This window comes from Myotis nattereri (assembly GCF_964212035.1).
Source record: "Myotis nattereri genome assembly, chromosome: X".
Taxonomy (NCBI): Eukaryota; Metazoa; Chordata; class Mammalia; order Chiroptera; family Vespertilionidae; genus Myotis; species Myotis nattereri.
The window spans coordinates 34,820,085-34,845,569 of NC_138078.1; the positions used below are offsets into that span (position 1 = coordinate 34,820,085).

The following is a 25,485-nucleotide window of genomic DNA, read 5'->3' on the forward strand; positions in this document are numbered from 1 at the left end:
TTAAACTAAGCCCTGAAATATGGATAAAATGTAAATAGCTGTGTGCCAAGGATAATATTGTGATCATATTAGCAAGGAGAACCTGTTGACTAGAGTAGTATTGAAGAATGTGGGTGAGAGTGGAGGAAATGAGGCTATAAACCTTAAGCATTTGCATGCAATTCTCTTTGTAGCAGGAAACTTTTGCAGATTCTTAAGTAGGATGGTAATTATAGGAAACATGAATGTTAAGAAGATGAGCCTGGACAGAATTATATAAGTAGATTGTAAATGGAGGAATCTAGAAGTAGGAAAATCAACAAGGTCTCCTTACAAGACAGTTGTAAGATTATAGAATACTAGAGGTCCGGTGCATGAAATTCGTGCACCGGTAGGGTCCCTAGGCCAGGCCAGCAATCAGGGCCAATCAGGTTCTCCACCTCCTTGCCTCCCTGCCTCCTTCTTTCCTCGCTGCCAGCACTGCCACTGTGTGGTTCCCCCCACCGCCTTCCTGCCTCCCCACCTCCCTGCCTTGCCTCCTGCTGCCACCTCATGGTTCCCCCTGCCTCCCCACCTCCTCCTTCCCTCACTCTCTCAGTGCCCTGCCACCTCCCCTGGTCACCCACCATGTTCTGTGCCACCCCCTGGTGGTCAGTGCACATCATAGCCAGTGATTGAACTCCTGGTCTCACAGTCAAACTCCCAAGGGGACAGAGACAGGGAGTTAAAGAGGGAGAGAGAACAAGATCTGTTTGCTGTTCTACTTACTTATTCATTCATTGGGTGGTTATACCAGTGATATAACCAGCAACCTTGGCATATTGGCACCATGCTCTAATCCACTTAGCTACCTTTCCAGTGCTTGTTAGAGACATTTCAAAGTTTGGGGGCGGGGGACTGGAGCTTGAGAGAGATGATCCTCTTATACCACAATTGCTTTCTTTTTTTCTCTTTTTTGATTCCCATTGCTACCTCTTCAGTTTCCAGTTGAGAACATTTACTATCAATATGGGAGGCAAAACTAGGGCTTGAGAGAGATTGATAAGATTTGAGAGTCATGAGGGTATAGGAGAGAATGAATGGATAAGCTAATAACTAAGGTTGTAGTTCATAAAAGAACAGAGGACTGAGGCTAAAGCCATTATTGAATCTTTTTAAGATTTTAGTATTAGGTATATAAAACATTTTAATGAACCATGATGATCTTTATTTGTAGACATAGTATTTTTATAGCATAATTAATTTTCTAGTTGTGTGCATTCCAATTAAATCTCTTAGGGAAAATGTTTCCTTATGATATATGCAACTGTGTCAGTGTTTTTCTTTTTTTTAAAAATTATTCCTGTGAGTGTGTGTGTGTGTGTGTGTGTGTGTGTATCCTCTCTCTCTCTCTCTCTCTCTCTCTCTCTCTCTCTCTCTCTCTCTCTCTCTTTAGAGTAGTGAGGGGAAAGAGATTGGTTAAAACATTTTTTGTTAATCCTCACCAGAGGATTTTTCCCATTGCCTTTTAGAGATAGTAGAAGGGAGGGAGGGGGGAAGAGAGAGAGAGAGAGAGAGAGAGAGAGTTGAGAGAGACACATCAATTGGTTATCTTCCAAATGCTCCCCAACTGAGGCCAGGGATGGAAGCTACAACCTAGGTATGTGGCCTTAACCAGGAATCAAATCCCGGACCCTTTGGTGCATGGGCCAATGCTCTAACCACTAAAAACACCAGCCAGGGCAAGAATGGTTAAATCTTTCTTGATCATTTATGAATTTGAAATGGTTTTATGCTTATTTTTACTTTCCTTTGTCAGTTCAATTGCTTTCTTTAAAAGCATATATTTGTTTCTACAATGTGTTTATTTCCAAATTTCTTTGGTAACTTAACCAAATCCAACAGGACTGAAACAAATTGGTTGGTTTCATTTGCTACAAGTCATCTACCAATTGAGTTATATATAGTAAGGTACCAGAAGTATACTTCCTTAAGTGACTTAGTTCTTTTGCTCCTATTTTGATGTACTGTCATGCAGATCCTGTATGATTTGATGATCATGTATTACAAGTCTCTAACTTGTGCTAAATTGATTGTTTGGTTTTTGTTTGTTTTAGTTTGAAATGCTTACTGGTACACTGCCATTTCAAGGTAAAGACAGAAATGAGACCATGAATATGATACTAAAGTAAGTGTAAGCACTACGTTATTTTCTTATGGGAAGAATTTCTTGTTTTCAGTTTTTTCTTTATTTTATTAATTTTTTCTATCACCATTTATCCCCCTTATATGCTCTTCTACCTCCACCCCACCCCTCCCCCAATCACCACACTGTTGTCAGTGTCCATGAGTTTTTCCATTCTTTTTTCTTTTTCACTCAATCTCTTCACCACCACCCCAAGCCCCGCCCCACACTGTCAGCCTGCTCTCTATGAGTCTGTCTCTATTTTGCTCATTAGTGCATTTTGTTCATTAGTTTCCACATACGAGCAAAATCATACATACTTGTCTTGCTCTGACTGATTTCACAGCATAATGCTCTCTAGGTTCATCCATACTGTCCCAAAAGACAAGATTTCCCTTTTCATTTTTTATGACCGAGTAATATTCCATAGCTGTTTTATCTACTCATCTACTGATGAACACTTGGGCTGCTTCCAAATCTTGGCTATTGTAAATAATACTGCAGTGAACATAGGGGTGAACATTTTTTTTTCAAATTTGTGTTTTGGGTATCTTCAGCTAAATTCCCAGAAAGTGGAATCAATTGGTCATAGGGCAGATCCATTTTTAATTTTTTGAGTTTACTACGTACAGCTTTACACAGTGGCTGCACCAATCTGCATTCACACCAACAGTTCACGAGGGTTCCCTTTTCTCCACATCCTTAGCAACACTTGTTGTTTGTTGATTTGTTGATGATAGCCATTCAAACAGGTATGATATGATATCCCTTTGTGGTTTTAATTTTCATTTCTCTGATGAGTGACATTGAGTATCTTTTCATATGTCTACTGGCCATCTCTATGTCCTCTTTGACAAAGTGTCTATTTAGTTCCTTCACCCATTTTCTAATTGTATTGTTTTGTGTTGTTTGTTTGTTTTTTGATTTTGCGTTTTGTAAGTTCACTATAAATGTTGGATATTAAAGCCTTAGCAGATGTATCAGCAAATAAGTTCTCCTGTTCAGTGTGTTGTCTTTTCATTTTGTTGATGGTTTTCTTTCCTGTGCAAAACCTTTTTAGTTTGATGTAGTCTCATTTGTTTATTTTTTTCTTTTGTTTCCCTTGCCCAAGGATATATATCAGAAAAAAATATCCCTATGAGAAATGTACAGGATTTTACTGCCTGTGTTTTCTTCTAGGATTTTTAAGGTTTCAAGTCTAACATTTAAGTTTTTTTAAAAAAAAATAAATATTTTTTATTGATATCAGAGAGGAAGGGAGGAGAGAGAGATAGAAACATCAGTGATGAGAGAGAATCACTGATCTGCTGTCTCCCGCACACTCCACACTGGGGACTGAGCCTGCAACCCAGGCATATGCCCTGACTAGGAATCCAACCACAACCTCCTGGTTTCCTGGTTCATAGGTCAATGTTCAACCACTGAGCCATGCCAGCTGGGCTAACATTTAAGTCTTTAGTCCATTTTGAGTTTACTCTTGTGTGTGGTGTAATAAAGTGGTATAGTTTCATTTTTTTACATATATCTTCTAATTTTCCAGGAACCACTTGTTTAATAGACTATCTCAAGCCTATTGTATGCTTTTGTCTCATTTGTCAAATATGAATTAATTATAAAGGTGTGGATTTATTTCTTTTTTAATATATTTTATTGATTTTTGCAGAGAGGAAGGGAGATAGTTAGAAACATTGATGAAAGAAAAACATCGATCAGCTGCCTCCTGCACATCTCCTACTGGGGATGTGCCCGCAACCAAGGTACATCCCCTTGACCGGAATTGAACCTGGGACCCTTGAGTCCACAGGCCAACGCTCTATCCACTGAGCTAAACCGGTTTCGGCTGTGGATTTATTTCTGAGCTGTCAATTTGGTTCCATTGTTCTATACTGTTTTTATTTCTTATTTTTAAAAATTTATCTTTATTATTGAAAGTATTGCAGATGTCCCTTTTTCCCCCATTGATCTCTTCTAGCCTGCACCTGCCCCCTGCCCCAGGCCTTTACCATACTAGTACTATTGTCTGTGTCCATGGGTTATACATGTATGCATATGAGTTTTTTGGTTAATCCCTTCCCACCCACCCACTCCCATCTTCCCTCAGATTCAACACTCTGTTCCATGAATTTATGTCTCTGGATCTATTTTGTTCATCAGTTTATTTTGTTCTTTAGATTTCCACTTATGTGTGAGATCATGTGATAGATGTCTCTTTTTATGCCAGTACCATGCTATTTTGATTACTATGGCCTTGTAATATAGTTGATATCAGGTAGTATGATTCGTACAACTTCGTTCTTCTTTCTCAAGATCACTCACTGTTGCTATTTGGGGACTTTTATGATTCCATATAAATTTTTGGGATATTTGTTCTAGTTCTGTTAAATACGCTTTTGGTATCTTAATAGGAATTGTATTCAATCTGTAGATTGCTTTGGGTAACATGAAAATTTTAATGATAGTCATCCTTTCTATCCATTAACACGGTATATGTTCCCACTTATTTGTATCTTCTTCAATTTCTTTCTCCAGTGTCTTATAATTTTCTGAGTACAGGTCTTTTACATCCTTGGTTAAATTAATTTTCAAGTATTTTATTCTTTTTGAAGCAATTGTAAATGGGATTGTTTTCTTAGTTTTCCTTTCTCATAGTTCCTTTTGGGTGCATAAAAATGCAACTGATTTCTCAATATTTATTTTGTGTCCTGCTACTTTACTGAATTCATTTATCAGTTCTAGTAGTTTTCTGGTGGTGTATTTAGGGTTTTCTATATACAGTATCATGTCATCTGCAAATAAGGACAGTTTTACTTCTTTCCAATTTAGAAGCCATTTATTTCTTTTACTTGTGTGATTGCTATGACTGGGACTTCCACTGCTATGTTGAATAAGAGTGCTAAAAGCAGACATCTGTCTAGTCCCCAATCTTAAGGGAAATGCTTGTAGTTTTTGCCCATTGTGTATGATGTTGGCTGTGGGTTAGTTCTTTATGGCCTTCATTATATGTGGTATGTTTCCTCTATTCCCACTCTGCTGAGAGTTTTTAGCATAAATGGGTGCTGGGTTTTATCAAGTGCTCTTGCTTTCAGTTTTGAGAAACTTGTGGATTTAAATTGACACAAAATAACATTTTCCACACTGTCTTATTCCCTTCTCCTATGCTAAGGGGGACATTATTTACCACTGTGAAAACATTCTTTAAAATTATTTTTGAAATTTGTAAATTTAGAAGTGTGGCTAGAGTTTAATGAAATTTTCTAAAATCTTCTTTTCTAGAGCAAAACTTGGAATGCCTCAGTTTCTTAGTGCTGAAGCGCAAAGTCTTCTAAGGATGTTATTCAAAAGGAATCCAGCAAATAGATTGGGTATTGCTTATTTTCTTAGCTTTTGTATCAATATACTGCAGGCTTTGGGATGATAATTATAACTTTATGTTTTCTGACTTAAGTTCTTTTACTGCTGCTATCTATTTATCCCTAGAACTTTGCATTTTGTATATGCAATGATTCCAGTAAATACTGTATGTCTATGATTTAAAAATAGAGTGGTCTAGTTATTCAGCATTTCTGTTTAATATATATAATTATATATCATATGCATTCATTTTTGAAATAGTTCACAGAATTGTATAGGTAATCTTTTTTGATATTTGAAGATAATTTTGTCCTTCCAATATTATTAAATGTAAATATTATGTTTCCATAACTTATTACTTGGCCACTTTCAGGTAGCCTTACTCTGGGCCCAGATGTAATCCTTTCATCTATCCTATTTATGACCTTATGTTAAAATTTCAATATCACTTTATTATGTTGTACTTTTATTTTGACCTATAGATATGAGGTCATAGGTTCAACTATGAAGAAAATGTACCTAAATTCAAAATTGTATTAAACATGATTTTGATTCTATTTGGAAGGATTTCAATATTTCATTTTGTTCTATGTGCTTCAATTTTTTCACATTAAATTGAAAGAAGCAATTGTAATAAAAGATCATATGAGATGTCTTAAACCTTTCACTACAAGGAATCGATAAAGTGTGTGTATTGCTCTTTATAGATCACAGCTTAAAAGCCAGGTATAAAGATTTTAAAAAATTACACCAGTAAAAAAGTCTTTCTGTTTTTATAGGTTCAGAAGGAGTTGAGGAAATCAAAAGACATCATTTTTTTGCAAATATTGACTGGAATGTAAGTTCACTAGAAAATTTGTTACGAGTAACTTTAATATGAGCAAACGCTGAAGAGTAAATTGTAACATATTGACTTTGCTGGTTAACTAAATTCATTTGTTTTACTAGTATGGGATTATTTTTATTGGGGCAACATTAGTTAATAACATAAGTTTCAGGTATGCAACATTATAATTTGATATCGGTATACACTATAGCATTCTCACCATCAAAAGTCTAGATTCCATCTGTCACCATATAATTAAACCCCTTTACCCATTTCCCCCTCCACCCACTTTCCTTCTGGTAGCCACTAATCGGTTGTTTGTATGGATGAACTTGTTGTTTTGTTCATTTTTTAATATTTCAGTTATGAATGAAATCGTAAGGTTTTGTCCTTTACCACCTGACTTATTTCATTTAGTATAACCCTCAGTATCCATCTGTGTTGTTCCAAATTCATCCACACATCTTATAGTTCAAGGTAATTGTTATGATATGCTACCGCTTTAAGTAAAATTACCTGAAACCAGTAAATGTGGGGATGATATTTAGTAAGTTTTTGTTTCTTATTTATTTTACCTGTTAAGTATGTGCTAACAGGTAAAATAAATTCTCCCCTATTCTAGGTTGGAGAATGTAGAGGTGGAAGAGAAAGGGGAAAATGGATGAATGATAGAGCAGTTCTTATAGAAAATTAATTCTAAAGAATCTAAGATGTTATTTAATTTCAATTGGTTCTTTGTCATGTGTTAGGAAAAATTACATTTCTTAATAAGTGAATGTTTTTGTACAGATATTTCACTAAATTTTGAAAGAACATGAAAATAGAAACGTGCAAATTTCTATTTAGTCTTATAAAGAATTTTTTAAAGGTGCAACTCTTTTTTTTAAAATATATTTTATTGATTTTTTTACAGAGAGGAATGGAGAGGCATAGAGAGTTAGAAACATCGATGAGAGAGAAATATCGATCAGCTGCCTCCTGCACACTCCCCACTGGGGATGTGCCCGCAACCAAGGTACATGCCCTTGACCGGAATCGAACCTGGGACCCTTGAGTCCACAGGCCGACGCTCTATCCACTGAGCCAAACCGGTTAGGGCTAAAGGTGCAACTCTTAAACTAATATTTTTTTCTTTGAAAAACCCATTTTGTTGTCTGTTTTACAAATTGCTTTATGTATTTTATATACTATCAATAATCATAGGTGTTTTTTTATTTTCTAGTTCTATTATTGGTATTGAAATATTTTTCAAAAGAAAAAAAATCTCTTAAATTCTAAGGCATATACAGAGGGCCACTATTAACTGATTAAATCATTGTTACATCTGGCTTATGGAACATGTTTTAGAAGGCTATTTTTATTTTTTGTGGAAGTCATTAGTATTAATTCCCTAAATCGCCACTCAATTACATAGTACATATGAGTTCCCTTTCATATATCTGTTGCATGACTCTTTTGGTGTCTTGTAACTCCTTGTAATTTTTTTTTTTGTAATGCTTCTCTATTCTTCCTTTCTTTTTATACCTAGAGAAACTGGAAATTTTTATTTTCCATCATTCTTTTTTTCATGTTTATTGTATTCAGAGAAGAAGAGAGAGGGAGAGTTAGAAACATAAATGATTAGAGAGAATCATTGATTGACTGCCTCATGCATGCCCCCTACTGGACATCGAACCAGCAACCCAGGCATGTGTCCTTACTGGGAATGGAAAGGAAACCTCCTGATCTATAGGTTGATGCTCAACCATTGAGCAACACCGTCCGGGCTCCATCATTTTTATATCTAAACAGTTTATATTCCTTGGTCTTAATTTAAATAAAAAAGACTGGAATGTTTATGTAAATATAAATGAAAATTGTGGACATAAGAGAAATGGAAGTGTGAGAGATCCCCTTGGCCTCTCCCAGTGAAATTGCAACAAGTAAACCAATTATAATTCAACAAAGAATTCCCTGCTCAATACAGAGGCCTGCTTGAGAGACCTGCACATAGAAACATCTAAAGGTGGGCAACCGGGAATAAACTGGGATATGAGAAGAGAGGAAAGCACAGATAGAGCCCTGCAGCGGGGAGCTTGCAGTGTATCCTGGAGAGGGGAGGAACCCAGTGGTTGCAGGTGCTGCCTGTGGCCTGGAGGAACAGAGAATTGCAGGGTGCAGTCCAACAGGCAGAGCAGCGAGGAGATGCCTAACAGAGCACTGGGTTCTGTTCTGTAACCCTCTAATGTTGGGCAGAACAGTGGTCTTTCTGACAAAGAAATAGAATCACAGAGCACTGTGGCCATTTGGACTCCCCAAATTCTCCTCCCCTTGCTCTTGGATTTGGGTCAAGGATCATATTATCTGTAAACCAAGATCTATTTCAGCAGAACTGCTGTTTCCCTCTGTAATGATCCCCAGGTGGGGTGCTTGGGGCAGGACCCCAGGGAGATCAGGGTTTGCCATTATGTTGAGGACAAAACAAACCCCACCCTCCAAGCTTTACAGCTGTACAGTCTTAAGGAAACCCTGGGTCAAGACTAGGAGATCACAGAGCTAAAAATTCTTGCAATTCAGCACAATCTACTGGAAAATAGTAGAAAAGCCTCTTCAGAGGAAGTTACTGTCCACCATTAATATGGACAGATATAAATGCATAGGCAAAGAGAACAGCAAATACCCTGAATAATCATGGTAACAAGGATGATCAGAAAGAAAATGAAAAATCTCCCAAAAGCAAACTGGGACACATGGAAAGATGTGATATAAATGCCAGATTTCAAGATTGCAGTTCAGAAAATACTCAATAGGATGTGAGCAAATAGACAGGAATTTAATGCCCTCAGAAAACAAATCAATGAACAAAACAAGTACTTGATCAATGGGATTGAAACTTTAAAACAGAACCAATGAGAAATCCTGGAAATGAAGCATTAATTACTGAATTTAAGAATAAACTACTGAGCATAGAAAACAGAGCCAACCAGATGGAGGAAATAATTAGTGAAATCGAAGAGAAGAATCTAGAAATGACTCATAGGGAAGAAAAGAGAGACCTGAGCATAAAGAAAAATGAAAGAGGTCTGCAAGAACTATCTGACACCATCAGAAAAAGCAGCATTAGAATAATAGGCATTTCAGTGGAGGAAGAGAGGGAGTTGGCAATAACAGAGAGTCTATTCAAACAAATAGGGGATGATAACTTCCCAAACCTATGGAAAGAACTAGATCCTTGAATCCAAGAAGCACATAGAGCACCTAGTTACCTCAATCCAAAGAGGTCCTCTCCAGTGCTCTTCATATTAAAACTGTCAAAAATTATTGACCAGTGACAAATTCTCAAAGCAGCCAGGGAAAAGAAGGAAGGGACTTACAAAGGAAAACCCATCAGAATTTCATCAGACTTCTCAGCAGAAACTATACAAGTCAGAAGAGAGTGGGAGCAAATAGGCACAAGTCAGAAAGAGAGAAATTACTGGCCACAAATAATATATTCAGCAAAATTTCCCTTAGGATATGAAAGAGAAATAAAGATGTTCAAGACATACAGAAATTGAGGAATTTTATCACCAGAAAACATCCATTGCAGGCAATGCTCAAGGGCTTTATTGTACCTGAAACAAAGAATGTAAGATCACAACACTATGAGTAAGATCACCAAAAACTTACAGCATGAACAGGCATAATTTGTGAGAACAAAAACATAAAAGGGGAGGGGGTAAAAGTCTAAGCTGGCATAGGAACATGAAGATGAGATGCACTTAAAAAAACAAACTAAGGTATATATGAAACTTTACTTTTTAGAAACCTAATGGTAATCACACACAAAATTCCCAAAACAGGACAGAGCTTTAAAAAATTTGGAAACAGAGGAAAGAAGTATGGAATACCACCAAACAAAAACACACAGACAGAAACACAAAGGAAAAGAACCAATGAAGGAACAGAGCTACCAGAAAACAAAAGATAAAATGGTTATTGGACATTCTCATATGTCAGTAATTACCCTAACGGTAAAATAAATAGTATAAATTCACCAAGAAAGAGACACAGAATAGCAGAGTGGATAAATAAAACAAAATCCAACCATATGATGCCTATAAGAGACACATCTAAGCTGCAAAGACAAAGGTAGGTTCAAAGTAAAAGGGTGGAAAATGATTCTCCAAGCAAATAAAATCTATAGAAAAGCAGTTATAGCCATATGTATATGTGACAAAATCGATTTCAAGATAACAAGAGACAAAGGTGGACACTTTATAATGATAAAGGGAATACTACATGAAGAAAAAATAACATTCCTTAACATACTAGAAGCCCAGTACACGAAATCGTGCAGCCACGTGCCTCGCCGCGCCCACCTGCCCACTGTCCTGCCTGCCTTCTGGCCACCAGCTTTGCTGCAATCAGAGCCTATGGGCCACACCATGTGAGCTGAAATCGTGTGAGACCCCAGACACACCGCATGAGGCGGGACCAGACAACAGACCCCAGACCTGCCATGCAAGATGGGACCCCAGACACCAGACCTGCCGCATGAGGTGGGACCCCAGACCTGCAGTGCCACGAGACTCATCAATGCACCTCTGGGTGACTGATTCTGTGGTCATTATGGCATTATGGCCACAGGCCTTTTATAATATAGATATGCACCCAACCAAGGACCACCGAAATATATAAAACAGCTACTCACAGAACTATAAGGAGAAACAGATCCAAACAAAATCATAGGTGGGGACCTTAACACTCCATTGACAGCTCTAGACAGATCAACCAAACAGAAAATCAATAAAGAAATATTGGCCTTAAATGAAACACTAGACCAAATGGACATAGTTGACATTAACTCAACCTTTCATCTCAGGATGTCAGATTATACATTCCTAAATGCACATGGAGTATTCTCAAGGATAGACCATATGTTGGGTCACATAACTAGCATCAACAAATTCAAGAGGCTTGAAATCATACTAAGCATATTCTGTTTTTTAAAAAAATATATTTTATTGATTTTTTACAGAGAGGAATCGAGAGGGATAGAGAGTTAGAAACATCGATGAGAGAGAAAAATCAATCAGCTTCCTCCTGCACACCTCCTACTGTGTATGTGCCCGAAACCCAGGTACATGCCCTTTACTGGAATCGAACCTGGGACCTTTCAGTCTGCAGGCCGACACTCTATCCACTGAACCAAACCGGCTAGGGCTAAGCATATTCTCTAATCATGATGCCCTGAAATTAGAAATCAACTGCAAAAAGGAAGTAAAGAAACCCCAAAATCTGTGGATATTAAACAACATACTATTAAAAAATGACTGGATCAAAGAAGAAATAAAAGATGAGATAAAAAGATATATAAATAAAAATGAGAATAAGAATATAACATATCAAAATTTCTGGGATGCAGCAAAAGCAATAATAAGAAAGAAGATTATATCATTATAGGCCTATCTCAAGAAACAAGAGAAATCCCAATAATCTAACATCACAGCTTAAAGAACTAACAAAAGAAGAACAAAAGCAACCTAAAGTCAGCAGAAGAAAGGGAATAATAAAAAATTGAGCAGAATTTAACAGTATAGAGAAAAGAAAAACTATACAAAAAATTAATAAACAAAGAACAACCTGGTTCTTTGAAAAGACTAATAAAAATTAATAAACCCCTGGTTAGCCTCACAAAGGAAAATAAAGGAAAAGACCCATATAAACAAAATCAGAAGTGAGAGAGAAGTCAACAGGGACATCACAGATATACAAAGGATCATACTAGAATATTATGAAAGACTATATGCCATCAAATTAAATATCCTAGAGGAAATGGATAAGTTGCTAGAATTATATAACATTAGAGGCCCTGTGCATGAAAATTCATGCACTGGAGGGGGATCCCTCAGCTCAGCCTGCCCCCTCTCACAGTCTGGGAGCCCTCAGGGGCAGGAGGCGACCCAGCGATCAGGGGAAGGCGACGGCCCATCACACCTCTGCTGCTGCCACTGCCGGTAGTGCAAGCCTTGGCTGGCCCGGGTTACCTGAGCTTTGGGTGGCCCTGGGTGGCTGGGCAGCCACCATCCTAGGCTTGCCTGTGCCTCAGGCCGGCCCTGGGTGGCTGGGGGGCTGAGGGGACTGGGGGTCTCCAGAGGTAAGCATGCGGAGTGGCTTGCTGTGCACCTGCCACCCTGGTGGGGCTGAGGGGACTGGGCACTGCCATCTTGTGGCTGTGGGCACATCCCATCTTTGAGGGGGGGCAGTCAATTATCATAGTCCCTCTTTATTGGCTGTGGGCGCCACCATCTTTCAGGGTGGAACAGTGAATTAGCATATTCCCTTATTGGCTGTGGGAGCTGCCATCTTTGAGAGCAGGGAAGTCAATTAGCATATCCCCTCCTTATTGGCTGTGGGTGTTGCCATCTTTTTGACGGTGTGAGGGTCAATTTGCATATTCCCTCTTTATTAGATAGGATTCCTAGTCTAAATCTTGACGAATTGGAAAATCTAAATAGACTGATCATTAGTGGGGAAATGGAAACAACCATCAAAAACCCATCAAAAAACAAAAGTCCAGCCCTAACTGGTTTTGCTCGGTGGATAGAGCATCAGCCTTCAGACTCAAGGGTTCCAGGTTTGATTCTGGTCAAGAGCATGTACCTTGGTTGCGGGCACACCCCCAGTAGGGGGTGTGCAGGAGGCAGCTGATTGATGTTTCTCTCTCATTGATGTTTCTAACTCTCTATCCCTTTCCCTTCCTCTCTGTAAAAAATCAATAAAATATATTTTTAAAAAATCCAAGACCAGATTGCTTCACCAGTGAATTCTCCCAAACATTCAAAGATTTGAAACCTATCCTCAAATTCTTTCAAAAAATTAAAGAAGAGGCAATTCTTCCTAACACATTCTTTGAGAACAATATAACCCTGATACCAAATCCTAGTAAAGATAACACATAGAAAAAGAAAAGCACAGACCAGTATCTCTGATGAATACAGATGCAAAAATCCTAAACAAAATACTATTAAATCAAATATAACAGTACATCAAAAAATAATACGATCAGCTGGGGTTCATGCCAGGGGCACAAGAATGGTTCAACATATGCAAATAAATCAATGTACTGAACCACATTAAGAAAAGGAAGGATAAAACTCATATGATCTTATCAATAGATTCAAAATAAGCATTTGATAATATACAACATTCATTTATGATTAAAACACTCAATATAATTGGAATAGAAAGAAAGTACCTCAACATAATAAAGGACATATGTGATAAACCCTCAGCTAATATCATACTCAATGCTGAAAAACTGAAAGCTTTTCCTCTAAGATCAGGAAAAAGACAAGATGTCCACTGTCACCACTCTTATTCAACATAGTGCTTGATGTCCTAGCCACAACAATAAGGCAAGAGAAAGAAATAAAAGGCATTCCAATAGGGAAGAAGTAAAACTGTCACTTTTTGCAGGCATGATGTATATAGAAATCTCTAAAGACTCTACCAAAAAAATTATTAGAAACAATAAACAGACACAGTCAAATTGCAGGATACAAAATCAATATGCAAAAATCCATTGCCTTCTTGTATACTAAGAATAAAACATCAGAAAAAGGACAATAAAAAATAATTTATTTTGCAATTGCAACCAAAACAAAAAAATTCCTAAGAATAAACTTAAGAGTGTGAAAGACCTACATACTAAAAATTACAAAGCATAATTAAAAGAGATTGAAAAAAAATACAACAAATGGGGAAATATTCCTTGTTCATAGATTGGATGAACTAACATAGTTCATCCCATATTTCCCAAAGCAATATACAGATTTAATGCAACCCCATCAAAATAACAATGTCAGTTTTTAAAGACATAGAAGGAGAAATCATCAGACCACAAAAGACCCCGAATAGACAAAACAATCCTGAGAAAAAACAAAGCTGGAGGTATCATGCTACCTGTCTTCAAATTATACTACAGAGCTACAATGATCAAAACAGCATGGTATTGGCAGAGAAATAGACAAACAGATCAATGGAACAGAATAAAGAGCCCAGCTACAAATCCGCATGTATATGGACAGATAATTTTCGACAAAGGTCCAGAAACACACAATGGAGTAAATAAATTATGCTGGGAAAACTGGAAAGCCACATGTAAATGATTGAAACTGGATTACATTTTGTCCCCATGTACAAAATTTAATTAAAAATGGATCAAAGACTTAAATATAAGATCTGATACAATAAGTTACATCAAATAAAGACCATTATAAACTTATGAACAAAAATAGATACAGAGGCGGAGCTGCCTCGAACAGTCTGTCAAACTACAGCAGGAAGGCCGGGGAGGGTGGGAGGGCAGGAGGGGGGTGGGTAAGAGATCAACCAAAGGACTTGTATGCATGCATATAAGCATAACCAATGGACATAAGACACTGGGGGGTTGGGGAGGCCAGGGGATTGTCAAGGGCGGGGGGGAAAAAAGGAGACATATGTCATACTCTTTGTAATACTTTAAGCAATAAAAAAAATTAATTAATTAATTAATTTTAAAAAAAGAAAATTTAGGTACCAAATTTGTGGACCTGGGTTTTAGAGGACATTTTATGAACTTGACCCCAAAGGTAAGGGAAATAAAGGCAAAAATAAATGAATGGGACTATATCAAACTAAAAAGCTACTGCATAGCAAAAAAACACCACCACCACCACCAACAACAACAACTACAAAAACTGACAACAACAAAATAAACAGTCAGCCAACCAGATTGATATGATATTTGCAAATAGTAGCTCCAACAAGGTTTTCATTTCTAAAACATATAAAGAACTCATAAGACTCAACATCAAACAAACAACCCAAACAAAAAATGAGCAGAGCAGCTATAAAAAAAAACATCTTCCAAGAAGGCATACAAACAGCCAATAGATATATTAAAAGATGTTCAACCTCACTGGCAATTAGGAAAATACAAATCAAAACTACAATGAGATACCACCTCACACCTGTTTGAGTTGCCTTTTTAAATAAGACAAGCAATAACAAGTGTTAGAGAGGTTGTGGAGAAAAGTGAACACTCATTCACTTCTGATGGGAATGTAACCTGGCACATCCACTATGGAAAGCACTCTGGTGAATGCTCAAAAAAATGAGAATTGAGCTACCATATGACCCAATGTTCTCTCTGATGGGTATATGCCCAAAAAACTCGAAATCATATTTTTGCAAAGACATATGAACCCTATGTTCATTGCAGCAATATTCATGGTTGCCAAGACATTAGAAACAATCAAAGTGTTCTGGAATATGGGGACTGAATAAAGAAGATGTGGTACATATACACAGCCATAAGAAAGAACAACATGGATGGACTTGAGAATACCATGCTAAGTGAAATGTCAGTCACAAAAAGCTAAGACCCATATGATTTCACTACTGTGTGGGATATAAAACTGAAACTTGTGAACACAAATAGCAGTGTGGTGGTTGCCAGAGGGAAGGTGTTGGGAGGGGAAGGGTGTCCTAATATCTGGAGACAGGAGAAAATTTGACTTTGGGTAATGGGTACAAGGTGCAATATACAGATTTTATAACAATAGAAACCCACACCTGAAACCTATATGTTCTTGTCAATCAATATCATCCCATTAAATTTAATACAAAATGAAAATAAAATTACTTTACATAATATTCTATTAATTTTCTACTACTGTGTGGGTCTGTGAGCTTTTTTAAAAAATATATTTTATTGATTTTTTACAGAGAGGAAGGGAGAGGGATAGAGAGTTAGAAACATCAATGAAAGAGAAACACTGATCAGCTGCCTCCTGCACACTCCCCACTGGGGATGTGCCCGCAACCAAGGTACATGCCCTTGACCGGAATCGAACCTGGGACCCTCGAGTCCACAGGCCAACGCTGCATCCGCTGAGCCAAACCGGTTAGGGCGGGTCTGTGAGCTTTTAAAACAATGTAGATTTGCCCAGAACATTAGGTGTTCATATATTGCAAAATTTTATATATCTGTCATTAATATATCAATTTTAGGAACTTAAATGGTATGGCAAGGTTAAATTTTGGATTTCTATAAGAACCCTAGATGATAACTTTAATGCATATTTTTTAAAAATTCTTATCGTTGAAAGTATTACATATGTCTCCTTTTTCCCCTATTAACCTCTCTCTGCCCACTCCCACCCTCCCCCCCCCAGTACAAACCCTCACGCCCCTGCTGTCTGGGTCCATTGTTTATACTTATATGCATGCATACAAGTCCTTTTGTTGATCTCTTACCCCTCCCCTCCCACCCTCCTTGCCCTCCATCTGAGGTTTGACAGTCTGTTCCATGCTTCTCTGTCTCTGGATCTATTTTTATTCATCAGTTTATGTTGTTCATTATATTCAACAAATGAATTAGATCATGTGATATTTATCTTTCTCCAACTGGCTTATTTTGCTTAGCATAATGCACTCCATGTCCATCCATGTTGTTGCAGATGGTAAGAGTTCCTTCTTTTTACCGCAGTGTAGTATTCCATTGTTTAGATGTACCACTGTTTTTTAATCCGCTCATCTGCTGATGGGCACTTAGGCTGTTTCCAAATCTTAGCTATGGTGAATTGTGCTGCTATGAACATAGGGGTGCATATATCCTTTCTGATTGGGGTTTCTGTTTTCTTTGGGATAGATTCCTAGAAGTGGGATTACTGGGTCAAATGGGAGTTCCATTTTTAATTTTTTTGAGGAAACTCCATACTGTTCTCCACAGTGACTGCACCAATCTGCATTTCCACCAGCATTGCACAAGAGTTCCTTTTTCTCTGCATTTTTTGCCAGCACTTACCCTTTGTTGATTTGTTGACGATAGCCATTCTAACAGGTGTGCGATGATACCTTATTGTCATTTTTATTTGCATCTTCTGGATGATTAGTGACTTCAAGCATGTTTTCTGTCTCTTGGCCTTCTGTATGTCCATTTTCGAAAAGTTTGTATTTAGGTCTTTTGCCCATTTTTTTTTATTGGATTGTTTATCCTCTTTTTAAGTTGTATGAGTTCCTTATAAATTTTGGAGGTTAAACCCTTATCAGAGATAACATTGGCAAATATGTTCTGCCATGTTCTCTTGTTGTTTTGTAGATGGTTTCTTTTGCTCTGCAGAAGCTTTAATGCATATTTTAAATGAAACAAAATATTTAGGTGAAGTAAATAGTTATTGAAAATAGTTTAATTATTAATTTTGAAATATTTTAGTGTTAGTTATTTCTCCATGTTAACATTGCAACATATTCTGTATGATTATTTTACCAGCAAAAATTGAAGACAATATTTGATATCCAAAACCCAACATCATTATTCTTTGTAAATGCAATGTGTGGCATCACTAATGTGTTTCCAGGTGTCACTTGATTCTGTACATTATTTCTCAAATATTTTAGAATTTAATTAACAGGTATCTGAAGCTAGTTGAAATTCCATTTATGAAATTGTGATTCTTCTGTATTATGTTCTGGTTTCCCTTACAAAGTATAATGATTTTTAATGTGTTACTATGTTTTTGTGTTATTCTGTTGCTTCTAGAAATTATATAAAAGAGAAGTTCAACCTCCTTTCAAACCTGCTTCTGGAAAACCAGATGATACTTTTTGTTTTGATCCTGAATTTACTACAAAAACCCCCAAAGGTAATGCATATTCATGTGTAACATCAGGACTTTTATTCAATTAGATGCTTAAAAAGTAAACTTGCTTCTTAAGTAAAAACTGAATGAATTATATGTTTTCAAAGGGTTGGTTTGTCTCATGAAAATGTGGATTCCACTTATAGCTTTGCTTGGGCACCCACCTTTAAAGTACATCCTTTAAATGGGAAATATTTATCAGAGAAGAAGGGACTAGAGTGAAGGATAAAAGGTTTCTTTGTTTTGTTTTAAAAGTCTTTTTCATGATAATGTATTAGCGGGTCAGGGATAGGAGATAAGACATGAGATATATCACTCTGACTCTTACAGTTTAGAATTTAATGAAGTTTACTTTTGATGGAATCTGTTTTATACATTAACTCAACAAATGTTTAATACCTACAAATGTCCTCACCAGTGAGGAGGCAGCAGTGAACGAACTGACAAAAATTATAATCCACATGTAGTTTGCTTAGTAGTGTGGGGAGACAGATAATATACAATAAATCAAATAAATAATATAGTATGTCTGATGGTAACATTTAATGTTTTTTGCGGCTTCATTATTTTATATTCAAAGAAATGCTGACATTTTATATTACAGAAATCTGTATAATTCTAATTAAATATAATTATTTGGATATTAGATTCTCCTGGTTTGCCAGCCAGTGCTAATGCTCATCAACTCTTCAAAGGATTCAGCTTTGTTTCAACTTCTATTGCAGAAGAATATAAAATCACCCCTATCACAAGTGCAGATGTATTACCAATTGTTCAGGTAAATTCCACTTAATTAGATTATTAGTTTAGGGATAATTATTTCCTTCAGTTATTTTTAATTAATTTATAATAATTTAACTTCACTTATTTCTGTGTATAATAATGAATTAAAGATGTTTCCATATGTTTTTAAATAAAGCAGATAATAGTAACATTTAATTATACTTATGTAATCTCTTTTGGCAAAAAAATGTAATGGTGGTATGTAAGCTAGTTTATTTATTGTGTTGTCTTTGGGTATCTAGAAAGCCTACAATTTAGGATCAGTTCAGATCTGGATAAGCCATTTATACATACTGATAAAAATTCTATAATGGATTATCCATGATTTTTTAAAGATTTAGAATGAATAGAGGTTTGTGCAAAGGTATGCTTACAGTTGTGAGTATGAAAAACATGGAGTTTATTCTTGTATTATTATTTATTTACTAGTGGCCCGGTGAACAAAATTCATGCATATTAAAAGGGAATTAATTAGAGGAAATATTTTAATATTTCTATTTGCACTTTCTCTATAATAGAAGTGTCAGAGATGAAAGAAAATTAGTAAAATGTATATGAAAATCCCCCTCTTGTCAGAGTCTGAGGTGCGCCACGGGACCCAGAGTCAAGTCCCCGCCCACCACCCGCATGAGCTTCAAAAACACAGAAGACCCAGAACCAGCCAGCCCCACCCCCGTCAAAACCCTCTGGGTGAGGGGCGAAGCCTCATGTCCCCCAGCCCAGTGTCAGGTGGGGGGCACAGTCTCAGGTTCCCCATCAAGCCCCACTAGGCGAGGGGCACAGCCTCAGGTCCCCTGGCCCAGCACCGGGGTGGGGGGTATGGCCTGAGGTCCCCATCAAGCCTCGCGGGGTGGGGGTCATGGCCTAAGGTCCCCTGGCCCAGTGTCAGGTGGGGGGCATAGTCTCAGGTCCCCCATCAAGCCCCACCTGGCAGGGGGCACAGCCTCAGGTCCCCTGGCCCAGTACCAGGGTGGGGGGCGTGGCCTGAGGTCCCCCGTCAATTCCCGTTGGGCAGGGGCTGTGGCCTGAGGTCCATTGCCCCAGCCAGGCACCATGCAACCTCATGTCCCTGCTGTTCAGTTGTGATGTTATGGCATTCCGGCTAATTTGCATATTCCTCTATTACATAGATAGATTATTGTACTAGAGGCCCAATGCACAAAATTTGTGAAAGGGTAGGCCATCGCAGTTCCGGCTTCCTCACAGCCTCCCAGCTGCGGCTGCCTCCCAACCGCCTCCCGCCTTCCCTGCCCCAGCTGCCTCCATCCAGAAGGTCATCTGGATGGTCATTCTGCTGTTCGGTCATTCGGTCAATTTGCATATTATGGTTTTATTATTATAGATTATTTTCCATACATACAACTATCAACCTACTTTTGCCCCAACCTGTATAAATTTTGAAGAGAAGATAAAAATGTGAAAATATTTCATTATTCTCAGTATTTTTTTAAAAAAAACACACAGATAAATGGAAATGCTGCACAATTTGGTGAGGTATATGAGTTGAAAGAAGATATTGGTGTTGGCTCCTATTCTGTTTGCAAACGATGCATACATACAGTTACCAACATGGAATTTGCAGTGAAGGTATTGTCCCTGAACCTACCTTTTTTGGGGGTTATATATGTAACTTAACTAATGGACATTTTTCAGTGGGGCTAGTGGAGATTGCAAAGAAAAAATGAGAAAAACCTCTAAAGACTTAATATTTTCATTTTGAATCTCTTTCCAAGACTTTATTTTGTAGAAGCATTACATTCCATGAATGTCTTGCTTTTGAATAGTTTTATTTTAAGGTACTATGTTAACATTGAGTAATTGTAACAATTACTGTTACATTTGGATCACATTATGAGCTAATGTAGTTTTAATTACATGGACGATAATGTTAAAGAAAATGGTCTTTGTATTATTGTTGTAGTTTTAGGACATTTTTAACTGTTAAAGTATAATATGGGGCAAGCATCATTCTTGAGTTTTAAGCATTTGCTCAAAACTATAATCAAATTGAAAATATACCATTAATTTTTAGACAAAGAACATAATTTCTTTTCCTCTGAGATTTGTCTTATTTATTTCTTAGGTTATTGACAAAAGTAAGAGAGACCCCTCAGAAGAAATTGAAATTTTGATGCGCTATGGACAACACCCAAACATTATCACATTAAAAGATGTAGGTATTTAAAATCTAAGCTAATTCAAAATCTAAGCTAATGAAGTTATGACTTGGCACTTTATTTTCTTTCTTTTTTAATTTTTATTTATTTATTTATTTTATTGTCTAAAGTTTTACATATGAAAAGGAGAGATATGTAAAACTTTATTTTTTTGAAGCTTTTCATGTCTATGGTATATTTGCTGTCATGCAACACAATCTCAAGATTCTTACATTTGCTACTTCAATTATTCCCCCCCACACATTATTCTGTATTCTTACTCTTTGTGTAGAACATCAGAAAGGAACTATGATTGTTGATAAATAAGAATGTCCTGCCCTAGCTAGTTTGGCTCAGTGTATAGAGTGTCAGCTTGCATACTGAAGGGTCCCAGGTTCGATTCCGATCAAGGTCACATGCCTGGGTTGTGGGCTCAATCCCCAGTAAGGGGCGTGCAGGAGGCAATCAATCAATGATTCTCTCTCATCATTGATGTTTCTATCTCTCTCTCCCTCTCCCTTCCTCTCTGAAATCAATAAAAATGTAAACAAACAAACAAACAAAAGAATGTCCTGATTACTTGAATATATTCTGGCTAGTTAAGTAGTTAACATTACAACCAGCAACATTTATTATTCTGTGATACTATAAATACAGACATTGGGAATCTGACAAATTCTACATTTTATTTTCTTAACTCTTCAGAAATGGCTTGTTGCACTGTGGATTGTTTTTTTAAGTGAAATTGTATTACTCTATAGTTTTGTAAAATGAACATATGTCCTATTAATAGATGTTACTGAGTTTATGCTCCCTGGCCAGTGCGCAAAGCCTTTAGGATTGCAGCTGACACAACACAAATATACCATGGCTTGGGTCCCTAATTCACCGCAACCTCTAGAGACATGGGTCCTCACAGCCTCTTTTGTGCCAGAGCTCAGGCTGCAGACAGTTCTGCAACAGTGAAACAGAATGTCTGGAATGTATGAACTCTTTCCAACCAACTTAGCTAATTTTCAGGATTTGGGCAATGTTCCTCATTAATATCTGTAAGTGTAATTATCACATCATTTCACTCTGGTGTCAAGGACTTAGCTCTAAAATCTATATAGAAAAAGCACCTGGATCTGAGTCTTTCAATGATTTTGAGACTGTGCCTGGTGGAGGAAGGTGAGGCCAGTGTGTCCTTCCCCACCATAACCCTCCCATTGGCTATTGACAGTATGGACTAGGTCCCAATGATGAAGGCTAAAGCCACCTGTGTCTCATGAATTCTCTAATCACAAAACAGACCCAGGAGACCATTCAACATTTTGAGCAACAGGCAGGGTAGAGAGAGATGCTGGCTACACAACCCACAATCGCCTTATCCCCTAGGAGACCAAGTACCTTCAAGTGGCAGAAGCACTCCACAAATTAAAACTACAGAGTGGAGAGATAATGAGAGAAGAGAAGCAGCCACCCTCAGCCCAGTCCACCCCGAGCAGCAACCCTCACTCTTCCGCTGAGCAGTAGCCTGGAGGTTTGCTCTCTTCTGGCTCTTCCATAGTCTTATCTGGCCCAAATCCTAGCACCATGGGTTCTGGAAGTGGGTATAAAGACAGAAACTAGACAGATAAATGGAGCCTCTTTGGACCAAGATCCCCCCAGAAGTCTAATTTGGGAGGTTTTGGCACCCAGCCCTACAGAGGAGCCAAGAAACCTTCTCCAATGTTACTTATCCACGTGCAGGCCACCCTAATGGTCAAAGATCCAACAGCCTTAAAGCTGCCCAAGATGGATATCCCACTGATGGAAAGGAAGAAACAACCACCATGGGTCTATAATCTTAAATCCAAGAATAGAATGTGCTCACATTCAACAGCTTCTATAGCTTTCTCTTCCAGTGACTCTGGATAGAGGGTGGCTTGCCCCCACTTCTCTATTACCCTGATCTGACATAGGAAAGGCTGGGGTTTTTTTGTAAAAAAAAAAAAAAAAAAACACAAAAAAAACCTTTTAAACTGAGCCTAGAACTGGAGGTATCATTGTTTTGTGAGAAACTTGCCCTTGTGCAAAGCTTGCCCTTGTGTGGGAGAAGCCATTGTATATTGCTTCAATTTAAAGTTAGACTAAATAATCTTAGCCGTAATGTATAGAGGCCTCATCAATTTGTTTCATCATTTAGCCTAGACAAGACCTTGATCATTGCTTACGAGGTAGGTAACATTTGTGTGGTTCCCAAACCAAGGCTTCTTGATGGGTAAGTCATGGTGTAGAGGTGCTCACTGACTAGTCTCTGGCCCTCTCTACTGCTGGTGCCTTGGGCTCCAGCCTTGTCAGTGAGGGAACCTGCATCTGTTTGAGATCTGGGCACAAAGAAAAACCAGACTTGGCACGAACCCATCTCCTGTGTGGAGATTAGTAGAGGCAGTTCTTACTGCCATGCCTCCGGGGTAGTTCTGCTGGGCAGTGCTTCCCTTTCATGTGTCAACAAACACAAGCATTGCATATCCTTTGTTGCACTTCACAGTAAGATTAAGTTCATTGCATTTTGGTGGAAAACCATTTAAGGGAAAATATTCAACCTACTGCTTTGGTATATATAAATGGATGTTAAGCTTTTTAAAAGTAAAGATGGTGGTAACTATACGTAGATTATATTCTGGATGTTCATATGAAACAAGTGTCACCAGAGCTTGATGTTTTTCTTAGAGGTAGAAGGATGAAAATATTTTTCTGGCAATCATTTTTCCTAAAACAAGCCTCATATCTTGTATAAAAATAGAGGTTACTGAGGAAGGAACCAGGGAAAGCACCTATTTATTTATCCTTGCTATGGACATGTTTGGTCATTGTCCTAAATATTGTATCAGATCCCTGCTATTCGTACTTCGGAAGGATGGTGTCTACATAGTCAGCTGAGCTGACTTTTCTATAGAGAGGCCCCAGAGTCTAAAATGATGAAAACAATTAATTTATTGGTGTTTTTTCTTATGCTCATATATCTTACTTGTTTTGACAATAAAAATCTGTGCTACTTAAAAAAAAAATAGATGTTTTAAATGCTACACAACCCACAATCGCCTTATCCCCTAGGAAACCAAGTACCTTCAAATACTTGGGCTCCAGCCTTGTCAGTGAGGGAACCTGCATCTGTTTGAGATCTGAGCACAAAGAAAAACCAGACTTGGCACGAACCCATCTCCTGTGTGGAGATTAGTAGAGGCAGTTCTTACTGCCATGCCTCCGGGGTAGTCCTGCTGGGCAGTGCTTCCCTTTCATGTGTCAACAAACACAGTATTTTCGCATAAGAAAATACTGCTCTCGCCCTAGCCAGTTTGGCTCACTGGATAGAGCATCGGCCTGGGGACTGAAGAGTCCCAGGTTCGATTCTGGTCAAGGGTATGTACCTTGGTTGCAGGCACATCCCCAGTAGGGGGTGTCAGGAGGCAGCTGATCGATGCTTCTCTCTCATCAATGTTTCTAACTCTCTATCCCTCTCCCTTCCTCTCTGTAAAAATCATTAAAATATATTAAAGAGAAGAAAATATTGCTCTTTTCTCTTTAGAGAAGGCAGACAGATTGGCTATTACCTAGATCAGTTTGTTTTGGATAATATGATATGCATTTTGATTAATATCTATAATATGCTAATTGCCGTTATGGTGTCCTAGTAATGGCCAATTAGCATATTGATGCATGCGCAGCAGGGGGTGGGTGGTGGGGCCAAGTTCCTAGGGGTCTGATCAGAGTGCCTGACAGGAGCCCAGACTGCTAAGAAGGAAGAGGAAGTGGCCTCGGGGAGCTCTTCCAATCTCCCTGCATGGACACCTTACCCCAGTCCCGCACCCCCGGGGGACGGGGAGGCTGACCAGCCAGGGAGAAGACCCAGCCTTGGGAGTAGCTGCAGCCTGCATCTCCGACTCCCGATCTCTTCCCCTGCCACCTCCGCCAGGGGCGCCCACAATAGCATGCCAGCGACCACCCATCAGTGCTCCCAAGGCCCATGGGGCCCATGGCCCACTGCTGCCAGGCCCCCTCCACTGGAGCTGGGCACACTCTCCTCCCTACAACTCCAGACCCAGGTGGAGGGAGGCCTGAGCTGCCCTCCAGGGTCAGAACCTTCCACCGGACAGCAGCAGCATGTCTCTGCAGCTGATGTGTGCTGGACCTGCTGGGGGTGCAGCTAAACCCACCCTCCTAGCCCACCTGGCTCTGCCCTGGCCCATCCCTCACCCGGCTTCAGGAGATTGGAGCCCTGCCGTGAGCAGATACAGCTGTGAAACAGCCACGTACAATTTAAAGAATAGCGCCAAGCAAGAAGGTTTGACAGTTACTCCCCGTTTGGCCTCACTGCCAGCCTAGAGCCCCCTTAACTCCCTTCCCCCCACCAACACCTCCAGGGACGACCACCACTACAAGGCTGCTGGCCAGAGCCTGCCCCTCCAAAGCCTGCGGAACCCTCTGCAAAGCTTCCATAGCTACAGTCCCAGGAAACAATCATGTCCTCCTCCCCTAATCAGCACCTGCTACCTGCGAGGGTACGAGTGGGCAGTTGGGGGTGAGCAGACTGGCAGGGGGACAGTTGGGGACCAG

At 38.6% G+C, this 25,485-nt stretch overlaps 1 protein-coding gene and 1 pseudogene across 2 annotated transcripts in view; both read left to right on the top strand.

Annotated features, from left to right (window-relative positions):
- The window catches only part of RPS6KA6 (ribosomal protein S6 kinase A6), a 201,726-nt gene that overhangs the window by 131,877 nt on the left and 44,364 nt on the right, over window positions 1-25,485 (top strand). Inside the window, exons 10-16 of the mRNA XM_081115464.1 lie at window positions 2,076-2,146; window positions 5,417-5,505; window positions 6,274-6,332; window positions 17,869-17,971; window positions 18,616-18,746; window positions 20,216-20,338; window positions 20,835-20,924. Of these exons, the coding sequence (XP_080971590.1) occupies window positions 2,076-2,146; window positions 5,417-5,505; window positions 6,274-6,332; window positions 17,869-17,971; window positions 18,616-18,746; window positions 20,216-20,338; window positions 20,835-20,924 (666 nt within the window). The remainder of the gene's footprint in view (window positions 1-2,075; window positions 2,147-5,416; window positions 5,506-6,273; window positions 6,333-17,868; window positions 17,972-18,615; window positions 18,747-20,215; window positions 20,339-20,834; window positions 20,925-25,485) is intronic.
- LOC308510949 (putative monooxygenase p33MONOX) lies at window positions 22,047-22,806 on the top strand (annotated as a pseudogene). Its single transcript has one exon. The product of its transcript is annotated as a putative monooxygenase p33MONOX (transcript).